The 22,395-nt window shown below is 33.7% G+C and overlaps 4 protein-coding genes across 4 annotated transcripts; 2 read left to right on the plus strand and 2 right to left on the minus strand.

Moving 5' to 3' along the window:
- Positions 1 to 2,636: 2,636 nt before the first annotated feature.
- On the plus strand, positions 2,637 to 6,265 carry LOAG_00849 (hypothetical protein; the record flags this gene model as incomplete). Its single annotated transcript, XM_003136389.1, has 10 exons — positions 2,637 to 2,709; positions 3,357 to 3,481; positions 3,570 to 3,755; positions 4,016 to 4,126; positions 4,279 to 4,411; positions 4,605 to 4,728; positions 4,932 to 5,004; positions 5,120 to 5,316; positions 5,837 to 5,977; positions 6,076 to 6,265. 10 exons carry the CDS (start codon positions 2,637 to 2,639, stop codon positions 6,263 to 6,265), a joined length of 1,353 nt encoding a protein of 450 aa, XP_003136437.1.
- A 1,353-nt stretch (positions 6,266 to 7,618) lies between these two features.
- On the plus strand, positions 7,619 to 9,869 carry LOAG_00850 (hypothetical protein; the record flags this gene model as incomplete). Its single annotated transcript, XM_003136390.1, has 6 exons — positions 7,619 to 7,861; positions 8,086 to 8,278; positions 8,555 to 8,783; positions 9,039 to 9,257; positions 9,445 to 9,606; positions 9,734 to 9,869. 6 exons carry the CDS (start codon positions 7,619 to 7,621, stop codon positions 9,867 to 9,869), a joined length of 1,182 nt encoding a protein of 393 aa, XP_003136438.1.
- Positions 9,870 to 14,281: 4,412 nt separating this feature from the next.
- LOAG_17323 (hypothetical protein) lies at positions 14,282 to 18,565 on the minus strand. The gene is made up of 4 exons (XM_020449980.1): positions 18,485 to 18,565; positions 17,811 to 18,000; positions 14,898 to 15,047; positions 14,282 to 14,618 (listed from the first exon to the last, which is right to left on the minus strand). Exons 1-4 carry the CDS (start codon positions 18,536 to 18,538, stop codon positions 14,395 to 14,397), a joined length of 618 nt encoding a protein of 205 aa, XP_020306414.1. The 5' UTR covers positions 18,539 to 18,565; the 3' UTR covers positions 14,282 to 14,394.
- A 2,746-nt stretch (positions 18,566 to 21,311) lies between these two features.
- Positions 21,312 to 22,037, minus strand: LOAG_00853 (hypothetical protein; the record flags this gene model as incomplete). The annotated part of the gene is made up of 2 exons (XM_003136393.1): positions 21,312 to 21,461; positions 21,882 to 22,037. The coding sequence occupies 2 exons, from the start codon at positions 22,035 to 22,037 to the stop codon at positions 21,312 to 21,314; spliced, it is 306 nt and encodes a 101-aa protein (XP_003136441.1).
- Positions 22,038 to 22,395: the final 358 nt, after the last annotated feature.

Here is a 22,395-nt window from a genome sequence, read left to right on the forward strand (position 1 = left end):
GAAAAACTGATAATAAAAACTCGGTAACACGGAAAACTTATATGTACGGAAAAAGTACAGCTTATATATACGGAAAAAGTGGGAGTGGTTTTGCTCCAACTATTTCAGCAGAGGTGATTTAAAACAAAGATCTAATACGTGATTGATGATTGCTTGGACAGATTAAAATTTTAGAAAGTAATTTAGGAAGGATATTACAATTATTTCCTAACAACTTGGCTAAAGATTAAGTTTGAAACTTAAATTAAAACACAAAAAAGTTACAATTGGGTAACAGTTGTTTGTAACTTGTGTAATTTTAAGTTACGAAATGCTATCGTTTAACAACTTAAGTAATTTCTTATACTTTGGTCTTTCGCGAAATTGAAATTCGCGACAGGAAGTTCTCATGAGCATAATTCTTTGGTACATAAAACGATTTGCATAAATTTAGGTACCATGCTATTTTGCAAGCTTTTGGACAAAACTAACGACGAAAGTCGTCAATAATTATTAATTACCAAAGTTATGATTCTGGCTGACGCGTCTTAACACTTTTCCACTCTTTCTTTTCTATCAAATTTCAGCACCGGTATCCATCGAAATATTTTGACATTATTTGATGACTTCAAATGGAGAACACACACAGTAAAACTTGTCAATTATCGAAATTAAAATCACATTAAAGTAAGACTTATGCAGCATCTAGACGGGATGACGCGGTCCTGTAAGCAAAATTAAAGCGATAAGGAGGATATAAGCTAACAATGTAAAGATGTCACAAAGAGATTTCGGTACTTTTACACGCTGCAGCACAGACCATTCCCAGACTTCATGATGACTTACCAAACCTTCTCTCTCACCTCTATATATGTATGTAGAAAAGAAATTTATGGAAAAAATAAATAGAAAAAGAAAAATCCGAGTTTTTCACAATCAAACGCGCATCTCATCTTTCCCTACTCTTATTCGCCACCACTTCGATCACCAGCTATATTCCCTTCTTTTTTTATATTTGATATCTCCCGGTCAGCATATCTTGCAGCTCGACGAGGGTCGACTCCTTGTACTTAGTTATTATAAACCTATTAACATGATAACAATCAACTCTTACCGAAAAGTTGGTCATATTGCTTGTTTATTGCGCAACTTATTTCTGCCACTGTTTAGCAATTTGTCGTGTGCGTTATACCTTTTTCCTACTATTATTGTTAACTAGTTATATTGTATGAGTACAATATTACAACCCGAATAAATTTATATCGGCAACAAACGAATCAACAAATTAGTTTTCCCGGCAAAACTTGAAAGAAAAAAATTGAAAGCAGACGAAAGCTCTTTCATTTAGTTATATTTCCCAAGAAAGAACTGATGAGTCTCCAGGATCGTTTCAAAGCAACCCGGAAATATGACCTGAGATGAGACAATCAGTTCTTGTTTGCGGTGCTTTCTCACGAAGCTACTGCTATTAATGAATAAAGTTGGGTGTTTCACAAAGTTTTTTGTAAATGTTAACCGTACTTCCTGCTGCTGTGCTGAAAGCAGGTTAGTTTGATGTTTGTGAAGGACACGAAGCGGATCATTGCTCACTCATTAGTAGCAACTCTGAGGATCGCCGCTGGTAACTTCAACTTTTTAATAGAGTGGGACGAAGCGTATTATCCTATCACACCTCTTTAATCTTCTGAATGATAAAGCGCAAGAGCCTCTCAGCGGGTATCTCATAACGGCTTGCATCTTACAATAATTGTTAAGGTAAATATAACATATTTTGGAAATATTTTTGAACTAGTTTTATATTCCTTGTGTCATTTTAAAGTGATTTACTGCTTGATCTTCTGTCCTCCACCATTTTCAACATATAACTGTCAAAGGGTCTTTTTGCTACACTGCCATCAAACTAGGTCGCATTGTATTTAACTTTCTGCAGGAAAGAATTCCCATTCAAAAATTTGTTCAAAACCCGCTACGGAATGTTGCTTTTATGTGAAATTTGGTATCCTTCTTAAAGTTTTGGAAGCAAAAGAATTTTAAATGGTGCGCTCTGAAGTGTAACATCACAGCTTATCAAATAACAGGATCTTGGAATTAGGTCGTAGTAACGATTGAATTATATCGAGCTGCTGTTTGAAGAGTGATTTCTGGAACAGTAGTTGCAAGTGGATTATGGACAAGCATTTCTCAGTGGCCGATTGGAGAGAGGGCTGTGGTTAACGCTTCTTGTTTTCTGTTGTCGTCAGTTTGTGTTGGCTTGTTAGCGTTAATTCGTCGGATCATTCCTCTCAACTCTGTCTTCTCTTTGTTCCTCGTACTGAGGTGTGAACTTGTGAAGGTTGGTTTGCAGTTTAATAGGAATAACTAAGTCGGGGAGTTGTATCCGTATGGGATATTTGCCCTTCTAGTGGTCACTTTCACAAAAGATGATTTTTGGAATGTATGGGACAACTATACGGGTTAATTATTTCGTCAGCTTTATCTAGTTCTTGTCGTCTCCCTCAAACGGTCAAAGATATAACTAGGATTTTAAAAGAAGGTTATCTCGAATGTTGACTAGAAATGTCCATACATGATGACTGTGACCTGTAGAAATGAAATAATGGATGTCTGCGTGCTACTGGAATAATCATTCGGTAATATTTTCGATGTACAATTTGAAGATGAATAAAGAAGTGGAAGAAATGCAGCGTGATATTGCACTTTCGACAAAGAAAACTGCGCTATCAGTGCAAGGTATGTTTTTGCTTGTTATAATTTGAATTGCTCTTACTGAATGATTCCTGGTCTCATATCTTTATTGGCTTTAACTTTGTCCTACTTGATTTATTGTTCGTTACTACTTTCACTGGTTCTTTTCTTATTTCACTGCCAAAGAACGACTGCGTTGTCTTGCTAACTTCCCAGTTGAAAAAATGTCTTACGGGAGTTGTCGATCTCTCCTACCTTTATGACTTCGTTACATGGCGATGTAATTCTGTCGCATAAAGACGTAATCAATTTAAAGTGTTGGAAACCAGTGCTATTGTGTATTTCTGCTTAAATCTCTCCATTAACTATTAAAGCTGCTGATTTTTAAATAACCAGGCATGACATTTGAAAGTGTCTTTTACTCTCATGCTTCTAGTGCTATACAAATGATTTATAGTTAATTTTTTTCTTTTAATTGACATAAAAGATAAAAAAGCTGTTTTTTATAAGGAATTGTTACCTAACAATTCATTTTAATTTTGAAGAAACATAAAGTAGCTGCATAGTCAAGAGAATATTGCTTTGATTAGCAATAAACAAACTCAATTTAAGTTAGCAGAAGATCCAGTTCTTTTTTTTAATTCGGTGGTTGTTATACCAGAAGCATTCATAAAACATCAATTTTTTCGAAGCATATGCAATTGTCCGCAACATTCCGCAGGCATATCATGCAAGACACTTGCGGTATTTCTTTTCACACCATGTCGAAAATGGACGATTTCACTGTTTCCATTACCGGCATCGACCCGAAGTACATGTAAGTTAAATTTAAGAAGAATACTTGGCATAACTTTTGGTCAGGTTTTATTACATGGTCACTTTGAAATATTGTTTCTGTACTTCAGATTGATAGTGATGCAGACGAACCAACAACTTCCAAAGAACATAAACGTTTTTGCTGCGTTGTTTCATTTAAAAATGAAAAAGAACGAGCTGCATGCATCAAGCAGTACCACTTGAAGTTTTGGATTGATGAGAAGGGACTTCAGATGGCGTTAAAGTGTTTCATTTTCCCTCTAAAAAGTTACGAGGTTATCATTAAAATTATTCTAGTTTGCTTTTTGTTGTTTGTTGATATTGCTTTATTTTTATTCAATTAAATGCACGCCGACGATTCATCTTTAACTGAATTATTGCGAACATTACAGTGCACACCCCTTACAAAGAAAACCTGAAATTCTTTAGGTGGTTCAGAAATTAACCTATCAGTCTTTTTTTCTAACTTTATGTCTCGCTAATTCTTTATGCTCCCTGTCGTTACTATTAATAACTGTTATCGTTTCATTTCCAGGTATCAGATGTGTCAGCAAATTTAGATTTTCGTTCTTTCATTGAACTCAAACCACCAAGTCTTATGCCTCATGGAAACGTTGGTACTCCAACGAAATTTTTCTTCGAACAAGTAAATATTTATTCAAAATATTGTTTCTCGTTATTGATATAAAATTTCTAAGCATGCCTAATGCTGTCTGTTAGACCTTATGATTAATATTAACAGTTTCTACTAATCTAAAAATCTCAATTCGATTCTGTTTAACTTACGATTAATTTTAGATTCGCCTTTGCAAATTACCGCCAACCGTTCTTACAAAATTGGGTATCAAAGCAAAAAAGCGTGTAGGCAAATACAGCGCTGTTTGTTTCAAATACAGTGGAAGTGAAGAAGCTATTATTGTCGGTTGCAAAGGTGCAGTTTATTATTTCAATTATTTTTGCATGCTTAGAAATAATGAAATAGGGATGTGGAAATGGAAGCTTTGAGAAGAACATGTCCACTTACGGTTATTTCAAACACTTCAAAATTTAGACAAGTCGTTAACGTTTTCTGAAAACAGACTAACTTTTTTCTAATCTCTTAGCAAGTTTCATTTTGTCTTTAGAGGAAAAGATTTCTTCGTCTTTGGAGCCAGGAAACACCCCAGAAGAAATACCCGATTGTGAATTTGAGCTGGAAAATGACAATGGAGTAGAGGATGACGATGACCGTTGTGAGGAGTGGGAACGGTAAAGTTTCCGGTTTTATTTCCTGAAGAAATAAGGTCATTTTCCCCCGTAACTCTTACTTGAGGTTATATGGCTGAATTATAATTTATGAGAATTTGTTTTTATTTTAATTGACAACGAAAAACGATTGATTTTTTATTAATCAAAGGACTATATGTTGTGTTTCTGTCGAGTTCTTTTGAGTGATAGTTTATCTGTTGCAGTCATGAAGCTCTTCACGACGATGTTACGGAGCAAGCACGTATCAAACCAAGAAAGTATGAGACAGAGCAGGAAGTATAGCTTTAAAAGCACTTTGCACTATATATGGACTCATATTCTCAATGAGGACTCAAAAGCCTCTTTTCAAATTATGGTAGGATTTGTAGCTAAAAATTCAACTTTTTTGCAGGTGACGTGGGAGAAGGGAGGGCCAGGTCTTGTCTGGTATACGGATGCATTTTTTTGGAATGAATTAGAAGAAGGGAAAGATAGCGATTGGAAATGGGTTGATAATTGGGATGTTGATTATTCTATTTATTATGATCGGAAAGATGGTGATTTTGATGCAAAGCAGTCAGTGGAAATATTGGAGGATCAAAAGCTGAGGTGAAGGGAAAGGTTTTACAGACATTTCTACCTCTGTTTTTTCTTGACAGGAACGTATATAATCAAGAAGTTATTGGACAGAGCAGGAAGTGCTTTCAAAGCATTTTACAGTTGTGCATGGACTCATGTTCTCAGTGAGGACTCACGAGTTCCTTGTTTTATTTTTGTGTTGAAAGATAAACTGTCATTTTGGTCTTTATGCTCTTGTCGGCTGACATGGGTTGAGAAAAGGTTTGCTAAATCTCCTCAGACTTTCCAAACTTTGCTATTTTATAGAGTAATTATATCACAAATTACGTCATAAAAAAGAACTTTTATATTTGAAGGACGCATGGAAAAGTCATGGAGATTTACATGTTAAAGAAATTAATAAAGAAAATTGATAATTCATCTCTACAATTCTCATGGATTTTCCATATACCAGTTGTCCGAACTATTTCTTTTTTCGAAGAATTGAAAATCAATTTTGTGTTAAACTAATGAAAAGTTATTTCGTTTGTCTTCACTTCATTGTTTATAGATCAGGTGAGGTTGTCCATTCAGTTTTCAAGAAGAAGATGAAAAAAAGGCATTACGAAAGCATTGGGAGGCCTTTATCAACTATTGTCTTCGGTCAATTTGAAATTCATACGAAAGGGATCGGTAGTAAAATCATGAAAAGGTCTTATTGATGAGTTTATAAAGTAGTATTTATTGAGTTTTTAAGAGAAATTACTACTTATTGTACGCGTTTGTGTAGTTGTATGCCTTTTATTTCAGTTATGGTTGGTCTCCCGGCTTAGGTCTTGGCCTACACAATTTGGGACGTCTCGAAACTGTTTCAATGGAGATGGAAGAAGTTTGCAGTGTTCAAACTAACAATGAAAGAAGGGGTTTGGGATACCGGGGTGAAAAACTGCGACGAACCGGTTTCTTTAAACCGAAGAGCCACACAATCGCTACAAAGTAATATTATTGTTAAGGGTTTGAAATTTTAGATGAAACTCACTAGTGAATAATAGTGAAATAAGTAATATAACTGATGAAGTGAAATGAATAATACAGGCCGAATCTTACAGGTTTTTAGCATTTCACTATTATTCATTAGTATTATATATGTTATATCAAAAGGCTTTTCATTTAGAACAAAAATATAATCGTTTAAAGAGAAGACTTGTAGTATTTTCTCCGAACTGCTAGCTTTGGTAAATTATTTAAAATGACCTCATCGTATATAATGTTAATGATTTCTTCAAGAAATCTAATGATTTCTTGAATTTGGAGTCCAGAATTCATTTCTGAAACAGTATGAACCAAAAATATTCGTTTTTCTCACATCTACCCACATTTTCGCAGTTGATAAAGGGTTTAAGAGAATCATATTGAAGGTTTCCCAAAGATCAAATCCCCTAACTTGAGAAGTTTAGACGACATATGATTCATTGTTGTGATGTCTAAAAGTATAAGGAAAAATGAAAAACTTTCGCATTAGCTAATATGGGAATTTGATATGAAGCTAAATGTGGAAGATATTGCGCTGGAACCGGTTTTTAGGGCATCATACTCAATAATCACTCTTAATATCTACACATTGCTCCTTACACTTAGTATATTATTGTTTTAATTTCAGGTATGATCAGTGGGACTTCGTGGATAGTAACAACTCAATAAGTAAAATTCTTAGAACAGAAAAATCAAATTTTATGAAATACTGCTAAGTTGAGAGCTGTTGAAACAGTTGTATTTTAATTTTGGTTTGAGTTGGTTTTTGTGAATTGTGATTGTTTATGAATGTAACAAACTGTGGCTGTTTAAGTTATTAAAATCTGTTTTTTCCGTCTTGTAGCCTAAGCTTTTGATTAATTCATATCGTCGTACAAGTATTGTTTCTTTCGGCAGGAAAGTTCCATCGAAAAATTTGGCCTAAAAACTTTAACGGATAAATGTCAGCATTTTGCAAATAAATTTTTATTTGCTATCATTATTATTTATCATGATATGATTTGTATCTGTTAGACTTTCACTACATTTAATTTGTTAATAGCAGTTAATTTGAAGAGATTGTTAAAGACCGCTAATCAAAGATTGCTAGTTTTTTTTTTCTCGGTGGGACGAGAAGCAATTGTTTTAGAGCATGTAATTTATATGTTCTGTTCATGCTGTATCGCCACTTTTGATGACGGAGTCAAATTATTCGCCTATGTGTCAGTTGGTGAATCTGTAGCTTGATGATTTTCGGTTTTTGTTGTCTCTTAACTAAACCAAATCATACACTTTGTAGAAAAATTTACTACATGGTCGGCTGGCGTATGATTTAGGAATTATGCAGTCACGTTTCCGAATTTTTACTGGCCTTATTACTGCCTGTTTGTTCTGTTTCATCATTTCGAGGGTAATGTTGAATCCGCATTTCGCTCGTTATCAGGCGGTTCGAAGTATTGCTTATTCACGTGAGCAACAACAACCAATAAAGGCAAAACAAAAGATGATGCTTATGTGGACAACATTCTTTAGCGAATTACCTGAAAATCGTTTGCATCTTATGAATGAGTGCCCTGATTTAAAGGTAAGCAGCGGTCTGATCCATTATGTGCTGTAAATCGACCATCTAAAATGGGAAATTGTGAGAGCAAGCGTAGTGGTTGTGGGGAGAAACACTGCGGAGAGATCTGAAGGAAATTATTACTGGTGATAAAGATATGTGGGGGTAGCAAATGGGGTAGGGAATGTTTTTCTTGACTGCAAGATGCCGAAAGAGTGCTTGATGAAAGGTCCCGAGCATTTATTCAGGATAAGTGTATAATTACGACGGATCGGTCTTCGGTCGGCAGTGCTGATGCTGTGATTTTTCACTTCATGGTTGAAGATTTTCGCTTGAGCGATTTACCGAAAAACAGATCTTCATCACAGCGTTATGTATTCTTAACGGTAGAAGCACCTCCGACTTATAAACTATGGCAGAGAGAGACACTGCATGCACCTCGTTCGTTTTTTCTTGTTTCCATAACCCATTCAGTAAAATTATCTTTACCTATCTTGAAAGAAGTAACCGCTAATTAGATTATAAAAGATTGAACATTTCGGATTTTTTTTTCAAATTCCAAATTATCCATAGGGAGACAATTCAAAAACTTGGCGCACTTAATAAGTCTACTGCTCGTTGGGAATTTTTACTTGCCACATATTCATTTCAGTGCTTTTTTTTATTGTTTTATTGCGAACATCGTTTTGATGTAATTAGTCGCTAACTTGTGTTCAGGTAACTTTTTCAACTGGACAATGACATATCGGCATGATTCAGATGTCCCATGGGTTTATGGAGGTTACTGGATTAGTCCCGAAATGAATAAAGTACTTGGTATCAAATCTGAAAACTTACCTTACGATGAAAATGCAATATTGGGAAATAAAAGTGGTTCAATATTTTGGTTGGTATCGAACTGTAATACAATTTCGAAACGAGAACTAGCTGTTGAGAAACTTGGAAAGTGAGTTTTCAGTGCGGTTATCGAATATTTGAGAATTTCAGTTCTCCTTTTCGAAAGATCTTTGGTTTTTCATGAAATACAATCAAATTAATGTTGATTCGTATGAGCTCTGCTGTTATTTTGGACTTCATTCTCTGATTACTCATTTCTGAATCTCGTAATCATTCCGATACTACTTTTTAGCCTCCGAAAAGGAGAAATTAGTTGAAATGTAGATGACTAATTCAAAAAACTTTTCATCGACTATTGTCTTAGATACATAATGGTCGATAAATATGGGGCATGTGCAGACAATCCTTATAAACGTGATGCATGTAAGAAAGCTTCTGAATGTGAAAAAGACCTAGGTGCAATGAATTTTTTTTACATTGCAATTGAAAATACTATTTGTAAAAATTATATTACGGAGAAGTACTTTGATCGATACCATCTACCAAGTATTCCAATCGTTATGAGACGGAAAACATATGAAAAGTTAGTTTGCATTCGTCTTTTCACTACTTATTGAAGTCTTACCATGGCAAACATAAATACTCAAGAATACATGAGATATTCTCAATTGAGTTTTTCGTCGAGTTTTTTGAGTAACTAATTTTCAGTATTTATACTGCGTTATGGTACATTTTTGTATTTCTTCAGCTAATCTAAAATGAATTTTAAGCTTAGTTCCACCTCACTCCTTTATACCAATGGATGATTTTGAAAGTGCTCGAGTCATGGCCGATTATTTGATTGCACTGATGTCGAATAAAACAGCTTATTTGGAGTATTTCAAATGGCGTTATGATGGTTGGGTTCGAGCTTATCAAAGCATTGGTTACAGGTTCGCATTTGATTTTACAGAAAGTAGATCATTCCGAAACTTAATGACACCAATCATATTAGCAGTTTTAGAGTGAGTATAATCTGTCTAAGTCTCATTTTTTTCTGTAATTGGTTAGTACTTTCAGATTTCATTTCTGCAAGTTATGTGAGGCATTACTAGAGGAACGACCAGCAAAAACATATGAAAATGTGGAAGAGTGGTTCTATGGGACTTCAGAATGTGAAGGATCCGAATTTGCTGAAGGTTGGAAAGAAGAGTAGTTTATTGTAATGCAGAGATGGATATAAGTCTTTAGAGTATTTATGTTGTTTGGTTTCAATTTTCGTTTCAATTTCTAAATTATACTGCGATTTTTTCGAAATATCTTTGAAATTTTTCCAAACACTAATGTATACTGTTGTACATTTTTTAGTGCTTATCTGTTGTATGCTGTATTGTATTCAAAATAGCTTCCACCAGTTTAATTGTCTACATGTTTTGCTTATGTATACTTATGCATACTCCTTATTTTGCATTTACGGTCTCTTTTTTCTTTTCTTAGTTCATATCCATCCCATCTCGTTTTTGGCTCTATATCTCTTCTTTTTCTGTCAAAAAACCTATTTTTTTTTTGACGCTACGATGTCCTGTGTGCATTGTAGTATAATAGTTGTTTGAGGAACATTTGCTCATGTACCCTATATTGCTCAGATTTTTTGTTTTTTTAATTCCTTACGTTTTCTATATCCCTCGATTTCGGGGGCTTACTGTTCAGATTGACAAGTAATGAATATTTGACCATTCATTATTATTATTAGTCATTCTAATGACATTCATACATGTACACTCTTTTCCATGTGGATATTATTCTCTTCATTGGTTTTATTGTTGAAGTTGCAATTTATTTCTCCGATATTGGGACATGTATGTTTTTTATTCTGTCTTTAAAATTGAAACTTTTGACTTGTGCACTAAATTTTCAATTGCATAACAGGTTCAAATGGTGTCAGACAAATCAGCAATTCATGTGAAAGCATTTGAAGCGAAATAATGAGCCGCAGCAGGGTTGAGTTTTTTAGTTCAGTAATTTCAGGTCATATTACTGCTTTCTAAGTTTAACTGGAATGAATAGATGGTATCAATGCTAAGAATAGAAATTGTTATAAACTAATACGTTGCACTGTTTATGCACTAACCCCGTGACCGAATCTTACATTTATATTCTATGAATTCTTCCTATCAACACGACTAGTAAATGTTAATCTGAAGGTGATAAAAAACTTCCCTCAAGAGCAGATGACGTCTTAAGTATAACGACACGTCCTTAAGTACATGGTATGTATGTTCTATTAATTTGCTTTTTTTGCACTTCTTTTTAAGATCTTAAAACATCTTCGTAATAATCTCGACGTCATTCGTTGTTGTCCAGTTTTTCGCTCTCACTTTTACATGACTCGAACGTGTCCTTCTCAGTGCTCATACTTAGAGAATTAGTAATTTATTCGCAATGTCACAATCAGAAGTTCTAAGTTAAGTGATAAGTGTATTACAAAAGATGGAGCTCAAGAGATTTAACATGCGCTTTCCACTCAGAATTGTCTTTCCTTTTCATTTTTTTTTCTCTCACTTTTTGTGTCTATACCGGAAATTGGAGGAACTGTGGCATACAAGTTGGGCTAGAAAGATCAGGTGATGTAGATTATTTACCTATGATATTGTTCTATCTCGAACTATTCTGACTACTCTTATTCATCGGTTACTATTCTTATAATGTAACGCACATGTTGCTAACGTGTTGAATTTTAAATTCCTTTCATTAAATTGTTCCCAATTACCGGTGAAATTATGTTCTGATTCTCATAGCTTGATAGTTTTTCTCAGTTCTTTATGTCTGCAATTGTTTTGCTTGAGATATTATGTCGTCGAGAAGAGTTATCGCAGTAAATGGAAGTGTCATACGGTTTGAATTTGTGAGTGTTGAGTGAGAAAGTTCGGTCAAAATTCCTTCTCAACTTATAGGATTTTTAAGAGGAACTTATTTTTTAAAACAACTTATTTTTTATTTTTACTTATTTTTTAACATCTTTCGACAACTTATTTTTTAACATCTTCCGTTCACCGGAGATGCCTTTGTCTCTTATCATTTTCTGCTTCCGTTATCATTATCCAGCTTGTGAAGCGAGTCGTAGCTCCTGATTCTCCTGTCGTGTTAATTGATCTTATATCTTTTCCAATGAATCTCCACCACATGGATTTAAATGGAGCAAGCGGCGCTTGTACCAGTATTACAATCGTGATGAAAATAAACAAGCAAATGTTTGCCTCACTTATGACTGGAGTGTTTATTATTGTTCCTTTTCATTCAGGCATTTCAGGTTTACTTCCTACCTTACTTGATATGACTCTGTTTTAATAAGACTTTTCAAGTTCGAATTTATTTTTTCTTTTGTGGTTTATTTTTCTGATTTCGTTTCAGTTATTTGGCCATCGGAAATCTCTGAAGTTGTTTGGCGCATTATATTAATTATATTTTCTTGCATCATTGACTGATAGATTTACATACTGCCCAGATAACAAACATGGAATACTGAGTGGTTTCTCTGATTTTTCTTGGGACACTAGTTGTCTAAATCTTTCATATCTAGCAGCCGGAGTAGTTACAATTTCTACTCAAAATCTCGTTTCCTCTTGGAATTTCCTAAAGATGACGGCTTTTTTTTGCATAAGTTCTAGCCAAATTTTCTTGTACATTGCATAAACGTTGGATCTTTGCATTGCGGAATTATGTATAATGCATGGGAGATGTTACTCAACCATTAACCAAGGTGACAAAAGTATCTTCACATCCCCATTCTTGCTGTCAACGCTGACACTCGAACTGTTCTGAAGTTTTATCCCTTAATCACTTCAAGTTATCCTCAGTAAAATATAAAATGAGGCAGGTGAAGGGTAAAGTTAGCAAGCTCTGAGCTAATAAAATCATCCAGGTGACCGAGAACAAATCTTACTAGCTCTTTCCATAGTCATGGAAAAACCACGCAGCAAATCAACTTAACTTCAGTGCAGAAAAGATTGAAATATGTATTCTGATTCACCCCTGTTGGATTTCGCTGCATTCAGTTTCGACTACTCAGTCATTATCATATATATTACTAATTTTCATGCACGTAAATAAGCAACAAAAATCCGATATTTGATAGAATAGAATCCAAACAAGCTTACTAAAACCGCTTAAAGTCAAGCATGAAGCATGAAATCATCCCTCATAAAAGACTGCCTAAAGATCCTTCAAAATCCTTTATGTTTGTTTATGGACGCAGAGAACTATAAAATCAGCAAAAATAATCCAGTATTCCCTGCTTTCGAAACACGCATTAAATCATTTCACAGTAATTAATTTCTAGCACTCAAGCAACTACTATGTAATTCATGGCCAACTAAAAAGCCGTCATCGTATTAAAGAAAAGATTTAACGTCAAAATAACTGTTTCTTATTTGAACAAAATATCTTTGACGTTATCACTGACGTCATACATTCATGCATATACCACCTATTCAATGACAAACGCTGTTAAACGATCAAAAATTTGACATAATGTTACAAATTCAATTAAAAAAGAAACAAATGACAGAAGAAACAGTAGTGTATAGAAAACTGTTTCTTATATCATTAACATCGACTTCTTCAAAAGATTTTTCATCAGTCAAGCAGAGTGGTTGTATCGTTCAAAGCTCCAATGAGTTCTTATGTGAGTACTGTGAAATACAGTTCAAAAAAAAGTAACCTCAACTGACATGAATACTTAAGCAGCAGAGACTGAATCTTACATAAAAATGCAAAATGCAATGTATAAAACATTTCAGTAAGCTTAATTAAGGCATTTGATGAGATTTTCAATAAAAATTGTCACCATGCGCGTGCAATGAATTCCATTATTTATCACAAAAATGCGTATGTATCACCGATTAAACGATAAACATGAAAGCTAAAAAAGACTACTGTCGGAAAACCAAGAAAATTCGTAATATGTATTGCAAAATCACTTGGCCTTTAGTCAAGTTGCTAAATCTAAACGCCATAATTAATATTTCTTGGTCTTCTGCCAGACAGTTAAATGTAAATATTATAATTTTTATATCTTTCAGTTTTATGCCAAACAGCTGAAACAATGTAAATATCATATCAGATTTCCTAATATTATTACTGAGTTTATACCAATAGCTAAAATAATATAAACGTCCTCATGTTGTTGGAGTTTTTTTTACCTACTATATAAGTCTTATCTCCTTCCCTTTTATGGGTTTTCAAAAATATTACCACGACCGACGACCGACAACCATCCTTCCTATACGCATCCCCACTATCCGTTTAATACTGCAATAATCCTATTATTCTTGTATTGTCATTTTGCTAACATAACAATAAACCTTACCATTTATTAACTTATTTGTGCCGGATTACTACTATCTTACGACCAAAAGGATTCACGTAAGCTTGCCTTTATTTCAATTTAATATTTTTTTAATAAAAAGGAGAATCAATCTTTTACAATTACTTTAATCAAAAGAAGCAAAAAAAAATTTATATCTTCGATTGAGGTTCCAATTTTATTCCCAAACAACAATTTTTCAGCGTGATTTTCAGGAAAATTGAAAATCTTTCTAATCCAAAGAACTGGAAGAATTGAAAGGACATAATTTTACCACTGAATACAAACTACAGCTGTTACTGTCATTGTTTACTGAGATTACATCCAAAAGAATTAGTTTAAATGCAATTTAAGGAAATTTCATCGCTGATGAAAATTATTTAAACTCTGGTGGTGGATTATATATTGTTTTCTCCTTAAAATAGACTTCTTCATGTTCCTTATCACATATTAGTAACAGTGATGCGCCAAATGCAAACAGCGTTGCACCCCAAGCAACGCCGTACGACCAATCGAATTCCCAGTTTCGATAACCGAAATTCTTCATCTCAACGTAAAAACATATGGGAAACACAATTAAAGATACCAGCTCTAAGAATACTGAAATATGACTCAACGTTTGGGAAATTTCAGAAGACGTTATGAAATTTCTAAAATTACCTAATTTAAGAAAGAAGTATCGTTGTCATTCACTACAAAGAGAAACAAAACATTAGTGCTTTGGTATGTCAAAATTCTTCCTTCTTTTTTTTTTTTTTATTTTTGTGCTTGAAATGAAGCTGGTACACCTATAATAGTGTTGGCGGAAGTTTCCTGATAAAGTGATAACCTAACGACACATATGTAATGACTAGTTGACAAGAGAAACATCAAACTCACCTCCCAATAAAGAAAGATAAGTGGCAAATTTATAGAAAACATATTTCCTATGCAAATCTTGTGCTCGCAAACCAAATACGTTGAGGAAAAATGCGAAGAATGTTAACACTGCTGCGATGATCAAAAATGTTGCCACCAGTTTGATATATGCTGGAAAGGAGCCAAGTTAAGATTTGGGAAATGAGAAGAAAAATTGGTTTTATAAAATTTGGCAGATTGTCGTCTGAAAATCCGAAAAAGTTCCATACCAAATCATTCCTTTAGTTCTTAAGATACTACTAATTAATAACTTGACAGTTGACAGAATGTAATGCATTAATTATTCAACTCAAATAACCACTCAAAGGACATGATTAACAAATAAGTAATTTTCTAAGGAAATGCACAGCTTACTGCAAAATTTGACTGAATGTTAGTGGATTTCTTCCAATTTTCCACACACTTTGCAAAAAATGGAAGACATTTAGACAGTTACATCATTTGAAGTACACTTTGGACTAAATGAAATAACGGATAGCGTAAAAGAGTAAAGGAAAATATTTATATGTGGAATAAGAAGCAAAAAAAAAAACACATCGGAAGGAGTAACGGTCGTTTTCCGTCCTTATCATTATTACGCATATTGCGACACACAATAATAGATCAATAAACAAAAAAGTAAAACAATGGGAACTTACCTGGTGATGTTGGCCGTTGGCACGTATAAGCCATGAAGCAAGAATGGAAAATGTGATGAAATAACAGAAAAACGGTACTATTTGTGTCCATTTTGGTGAATTGCTCAAGTAACAACATTTATGATAGACTTTGTTCTCAAATTTAACTTAAGCTGTACACTTTCTCATTCAGATATCACAAAATTCTAGGATAAATTAAAACCACCGATATGAAAGACTGGAAGTGACTGTGAACAGCTTAGCCAACAGTATGCGCACAAGTGTCAGTCCATCCTACATTACTCTGTAATGGAGAAAATTATACAATGTAATTAAATTTCAAGCGAGATATATTTGATGGCAATAACGTAATGCTATTATCGTATGAAATTATCAAAAAGAGTTGGAGGGCTAAACTTTTAATTGGAATTATTTCAGCCTGTATTATTAATTGAAGGAAAGAAAAAAAACACACTTGGTAGAGATGATATAATATACTCCATTTCATCCCTAATTATCAAAAAAGGAAATTATAGAATTCTATAAAGAAATTAAATTGTGTAAATATGAATTTTGTGAGGGTTATAGAAATCATAGGATAATAATAGTACGCAGTATAGGAAAAGGCTGAAACATGACGTAGTTACTTGATATTTCATCCTGCTACTAATAAGGATTGAAATCGTATTCATATAAGACTCGAGATGACCAGAATAGTGGAAGAAAAGTGAATTTTTGATTTCATGAATGAGTTCACTGCAAGTTATTGGAGAAAACAGAAATGACGTAATGTGGAGGGACTAAAACTTTCAAGCTCTTGTTTGAGAGCGTATTTTCGAATCAATTCCCAAAACTTTTGTGAAAATGAACGATGGGAATGTAGGGAACAGACAGCTCTCATAACAGGGACTAATTATTAATACCTTCGACAGTTATTCGATGTGGCAAAAAAAGCAGCATGGTTACTTAGGAAAAGAATGATTGACAGTTTTATCAGGTCCTAATCGGCGATGACGACGTCACTCTTTACCCTTCCCTTGTGATCCATTAAACTCTGCTTTGTAACTTGGCATCCTTTCCTGTTCTTCATATTTTAAACTGACGAACAAGAAAAGAAAAGAAACAGAGAACTTTAAATCTTTTCGCGTGAAAATATGCAAAGGAACTAACTGTTTCAAAATAACACATAACAATCTCACATCGATAAAATATTCTGCGGTAGCAGAATCAGATATGGCTCACTAAATAAATGTCCAAATACGATCGATGCCGAAGTGAGATTTCTTCTTGTACTGTTGCACCATTTATGTCTTCATCAATAACAAAGCAGCGTAACAAAGGAGGAGAGAAATATTGGAGGGAGGAATGTGTGTGCACAAATAGTGTAGTGCATCCATCCCCAATGCGTCTCATATTTCCCGCATGGGTAAAAAGCCCCAAATATCTTCTTCATCGTAACTTCTCTCCACAGTAGGGACAGGGGTATCCGTTGTGTCATCCATTCAGGCACAAATACCACTAGTATGGTATAATATAACCTTTTCATCCATATATGATTTCAATCTTGGTTCACAAAGCAATTATGCACTAGAATAACTATCGATAGTTTAATCGAAAAGTGATGTAAATGGGGTGGTTGTATCTTAAAGACGTTCTCATTATAGCAAGTATTCGTCATGCATTCGCTCTGTTACAGTGCAAGTAGTACTAATGATAAGTCAGTTCCTTTTAAACGAAATCAATTTTATATAGCTTTGATAAAAAGAAACTATAGGAAGTAATAAAACGTTATCTAAACAAACAGTGAACAGTTCTTTATGAAGCCACCATTTGTTATCTTTTAAAGCTGAGAATGCAAAGAAATAGATAGAAAGTAACATTACTTCCTTAAAAAGAAGTAATGTTAAGCAAAGTTTAAATGATGAATAAAGCATAAAAGTGATATCAGATTACTCATCCCACATATAAAACCTTCGCATTTCGTGTTATAGCAATCAACAAAAATGAAGTAAGTTAACAGTGAGGGTCAGAAAAGTTTTGCAAGCGCAATCTAGCTCAACTGAAAAGGTATAAAAAAGTACACTGTTAATATATCATCCTTTACTTGCCTTCTGATATAATCCTTTAGTTACTTACTGGAGACAAATAGTATTGAAGCGCAATCATTGACTATTTGGAACTTTTTCAATGCTTGAAACTTTTTTCCATACGAAATATCTTTTTTTTTTCTAATAGAACCAAATGAAATAGATTTTACCAGCATGCCGATGTATTTTTTGGCATCTCCCAGGCGGTGGACCACCGGCTATTGTTGATTGCATTTCATCGGATGCTGTGCATTCAAGCCATAAACCTGTTCGGAAGCCACCTGATCGAAGCCACCATGTCGTCGACAAACACAGTATCAGAAGAATGAATGCAATCAATAGGCACACCAGAGCTATCACCTGAAATTGATCTTTTCAAAACACTGCCTATACTTCACGACATTTGTGTTGCAATTTGGCAAGTCTTTATTTATAAAATGAAGAACCTATCGGTACCATGAAAATATTATCAACGGAATCGATATTACTTCCTACCCCATCCCTCTACTTCATATTGGAAAGTGGCTATATTTTGAGTGCAGGCAATATAACATCAATTGCAGAAATGCTTGCAGAAGCAGCATATATTACATTTCTAACCGTATGATCCAGTTCCTACTGACAGGAAATGATATACGTTATCGGCCTGATTTGAAACTTGAACTGGCACACCATTCTACTGTTGATGTCTTAGACATTTCTAGTAAGACAGTCATAAAACTTTAGCTTTAATGTGGAAGTTTCTTGATTCTTTCGTGTAGAAAGTGCCTTAGACCTTGGTGAACAGTCGCTGTTGTAAGAGATTTGCATAACTGTAATTATGAAAAATTAAATGAAGATCAACCTTGAGAGGTCTCACTACAGTAACCGTTTCAATTGTAGTTGCTTGTACTGCCATACAAATTCGTCCAGTTTTTCTGCAAATAACTGTTACAAAAATATTCTCTTACTAAATGGTAACGTGAACGTGTAACGAAAATTCCACTTCTCGCACCGACTATACGCCATAACCTATGGCCTGAATGCAAACAGGAAGGAGAAAGGACTGCATCCGACTCTTCAGGAGCAGGACAATTCAAATTTATCACTAGAAGAAATATTTCAAAGATTACATTCAGCGAATGCATATCCTCGAACATTACCAAATGGGGACGTCTTGAAAGATAGAACGACGCAAGCAGAAGGAAATCGTTGCTTAAACAAAGAGTGAATCCCCAAATTATGCAATGAACTTTCAAATTCTATTTCAAAAAAGGAGCTAGGAGCTGATCTTTCCCGATGATCTTTGCCCTTTTTTGAAATAGCTTTGTCTTCTTCCATGTTCCGAAAATTCGCAGTGCAATGAATACTCTTTTATATTCAAGTAATGAAGAAAGAACAATTACGACAAGCACTTTATTAATAATTAATAAGTCGACTACTGCAATGTATAAATACATTTGAAGTACACTTTAGTAATTCTTTGAAAATTCCTCCCTTAAAAACGAAATAGTCGAATTAAAACTTCTGGATATTGCGAACAAAATCCTTGAATACTATTTTCCGGTAAATGATATTGTCATCAGAAATTTCGAGAAATTCTTTCATTCTTATTGCTCCTTTCAACATTCTGTGAAAAAAAATATACGAAAAACTGAAAAAAAAAGAAAATACATATCGAACAGCACAGTAATTAGATTGTTTTATCCATATATCATTTCCTCCCTATTTTCTATCGGTATTTCGATATGACTTATATTTAATTAACAAATGAATCGATAAAAAATAAAAGCCAATAAGCGATTGGAAAACACCATAGACTTCCAAAGAATAATGTTCAACTGTTTCATATCTAATTTCATGGTAATATATTTTCTACTCTTTATAAAGTAACAACATTTAACTCGAAATCTTATTAAGATTAAAGTGCAATTATTAGAATTTGGTTTCAGCAGTTTCCTCAATTATTGTGAAAATGATATCAATTTGGTTTAAAATCAGTGGAATTATAAGCTTCTAATTCACCGAGCTACATTATTAAAGTAAAATTTTAGAGAAAGTTGAATGGATTTCACATGATCATACGAACACGCAAGAATCGACAATGATTCGACCAAGGAATATCGAATAATGATAAATATTTCATCTCGTTAGTAAGAAGGAAGAAATGAACTTAGAACAAAAAATCAAACTTACAGCCACAGATTTCTGAAATGCATTTATCAATCGAAATTTTACTTTTACCATTAAATAATCAACTCCACAAGTACAATTTTCTCTAACTACGTTGAATCCATAACAGTAAATTGTTAATCGAATAAAGCAATTGGGCGAAAAAAAAAAACTCAGTCCCTTAACATAAATGCAACTTCTGACTTCATAGTAATAAATGGATTTGAGGAAGAGGGATTGAATGCGTGAGTAGGAAAAAAGAAAAGAGGACAGGAATCTTTGGGAAGATTATTCCATTAATATGAACTATTTGGTATGAATGCCACGAAATATAATAATGTAAAATGATTTAATCTCTTCCCAAATGAAGTTTGACCATTTTATGGAATATAAATAGCATACACAAATAACCCAGAGAGACAAATGAATAATTAATTAACTATAAACACTGGAACCTTCACGCATAACTTGCTTTAAAAAGAATAGGAACAATGTGGCAGAAAGAAACGCAAAGTGTATTTGAATGTTACCTTACCGCGGTCACGTGTATAATAAACAACTGTTCTATCAGATTTCCGACAAACCGTTAAGACCGATCACTGGAAAATTGATTAACACATGATTATCTCGGCAGTATCGGTAATCTTCAGCTATCATTTGGACTCTAAATCCTGCATGCGTTCTTTACGACAAGCTATTTGTTATTAATTAATTTACTACTATGACATTTCGAGAAAAAATGCTGTGAATTAAACGATAATTGAAATTTCCCCACATGATTCCCGAAGAAATTCAATAGTTCGAGGAAAAAGAAACGTTTATAAGTCATTGTATCTGTTTATAAAGTAGCATGATTCATCATTCCACATACCAACAATATTTTTAGACCGAGGGAAACCGGGAGGAGCAGCTCAGGACATGCTTTACACAAAGCGTTCCTTGTACTGCACTCTACTCCTCCTTTTCTCTATAACATAGAAAGTCATACATATCGATATCAACGAATGCATTATACTCATCACTCAAAGTGTCCATCTGATAAGTGAATTGAGTTATAGAAATCTAATCTGGCTGATAAAGATGAAGAAAATGAAATGTGACGCTGATAGTCTCCAAAAACTCTCTTCACATAGGCAGAATTAAGAAGTGGACCGAAAATATTCATTTCTACAATTCTTCAAAAATCTACAAATCGAAATGACTTTTTTCTTGGATTAATTCGAAGTAATTTTTTTCCTAAAGGAATAAACTTAGAAGAGAAAGGTTAGAAAAAAAAGCAAAAAGCAAAAAGCAAAAAAGGAAAAAGTTAACCTAATTCAACATAGTTGAATGACAGTCACGATATGCAGCATACTAAATGAAATGTTTAGCTGAGAGAGCAGTGAGTAATGTTCTGATGAAATGTTAGTTGTTATTAGATAAGAACACGAAACAAATGAGGACAAAAGCATATTCTGCTCAAAACTGTTCATTTTCAGATTTGTGCTCTTCAATGTTTGCTACCATTTTAAACATATATATTATGCAATCTTTTTATCTGTCAGTTCACCGATCTTAGCTGTCCATGCTATTTCTCGAGGAGTGATATTTTTCTGTCTCCGTTTCAGGACCGCGACACTTATCGATTTCTGGGTTTCACCAGTAGATTCTATTTCAATATTATACAAAAGCTGAAGACAATGAAATCTCTACTATATATACAGGCAAATTAAAAAAGACAAATTACAATACCGACAAATTAAAAAAGAGAGGTCCAGAAAAGTGTGGAATTTATCAAAGTTTTTAGTGGCATTGTTTGCTCGTTAGGTCCAGTCAAAATTTTGACCTGCGCTATTAAGGGTAGTTCTAAAGCATTAAGACATTTGGTAAACAAGGAAATTTGTAACTTTTAGTAATTTAAGGATGAAAACAAGGAAGAGAAAACAATAAAGCTGTCCGAATACATGCCATAATCAGTTCAGTAAACCGAAATATAACATTTCAAGAAGAGAAGCAATAATAAACCATTCAAGCGATACACATAGAACGGGAAATAGAATATGGAGGATGCAGATGATGCGAATCAGTGCAAAAAAACTGCAAACATTTACCTGACACATATCTAGTTTGTAATCCTCGAAACAGCTGAGTTGCTTTGCTTTGCAGAATGACTTCCACCTCTTACGAAGATTGATCGTATTCTTTGATGTGTTTGGCTCCTGAGAATATTCACAACTTTTGTTTTTAAGAAATTTGTTATTTCTCATACGATCCTTCAAATAATTAACAAATTACAGATCAACTTTCAAAGTTATCGCAAATTCACCGCGCGATCTTCTATAATTTTCTTATCACCGATAACGAAGGTATAACGGCGATATTGCAAGACGATGCTGGTGAATTATTTGGGAGGCCAAGAAATTTGAATAGTCTTTAAACGATTATTAGTGAAAGCCAGAATACTCGATATCTTACATAGATTTTTAATCAGTGCAAAGCGAACAGCGTATCAAGTATCAGAGATATACAAATATTATCCAAATATATATATATATATATATTTTTTCATATATATATATATATTTCATATATATATATTATTTTCATATATATATATATATTATT

This window comes from Loa loa (genome assembly GCF_000183805.2).
Source record: "Loa loa unplaced genomic scaffold supercont3.61, whole genome shotgun sequence".
In the NCBI taxonomy this organism is placed as follows: Eukaryota; Metazoa; Nematoda; class Chromadorea; order Rhabditida; family Onchocercidae; genus Loa; species Loa loa.

Coding starts and splice junctions, on each gene's coding strand:
- LOAG_17323 (XM_020449980.1), bottom strand. CDS start 18,538: ATGGCAGTACAAGCAACTACAATTGAAACGGTTACTGTAGTGAGACCT. Junction 18,001..18,484: donor CTGTAGTGAGACCTCTCAAG/GTTGATCTTCAT, acceptor GATCAATTTCAG/GTGATAGCTCTGGTGTGCCT. Junction 14,619..14,897: donor TTATCTTTCTTTATTGGGAG/GTGAGTTTGATG, acceptor GTCATATTTCAG/TATTCTTAGAGCTGGTATCT.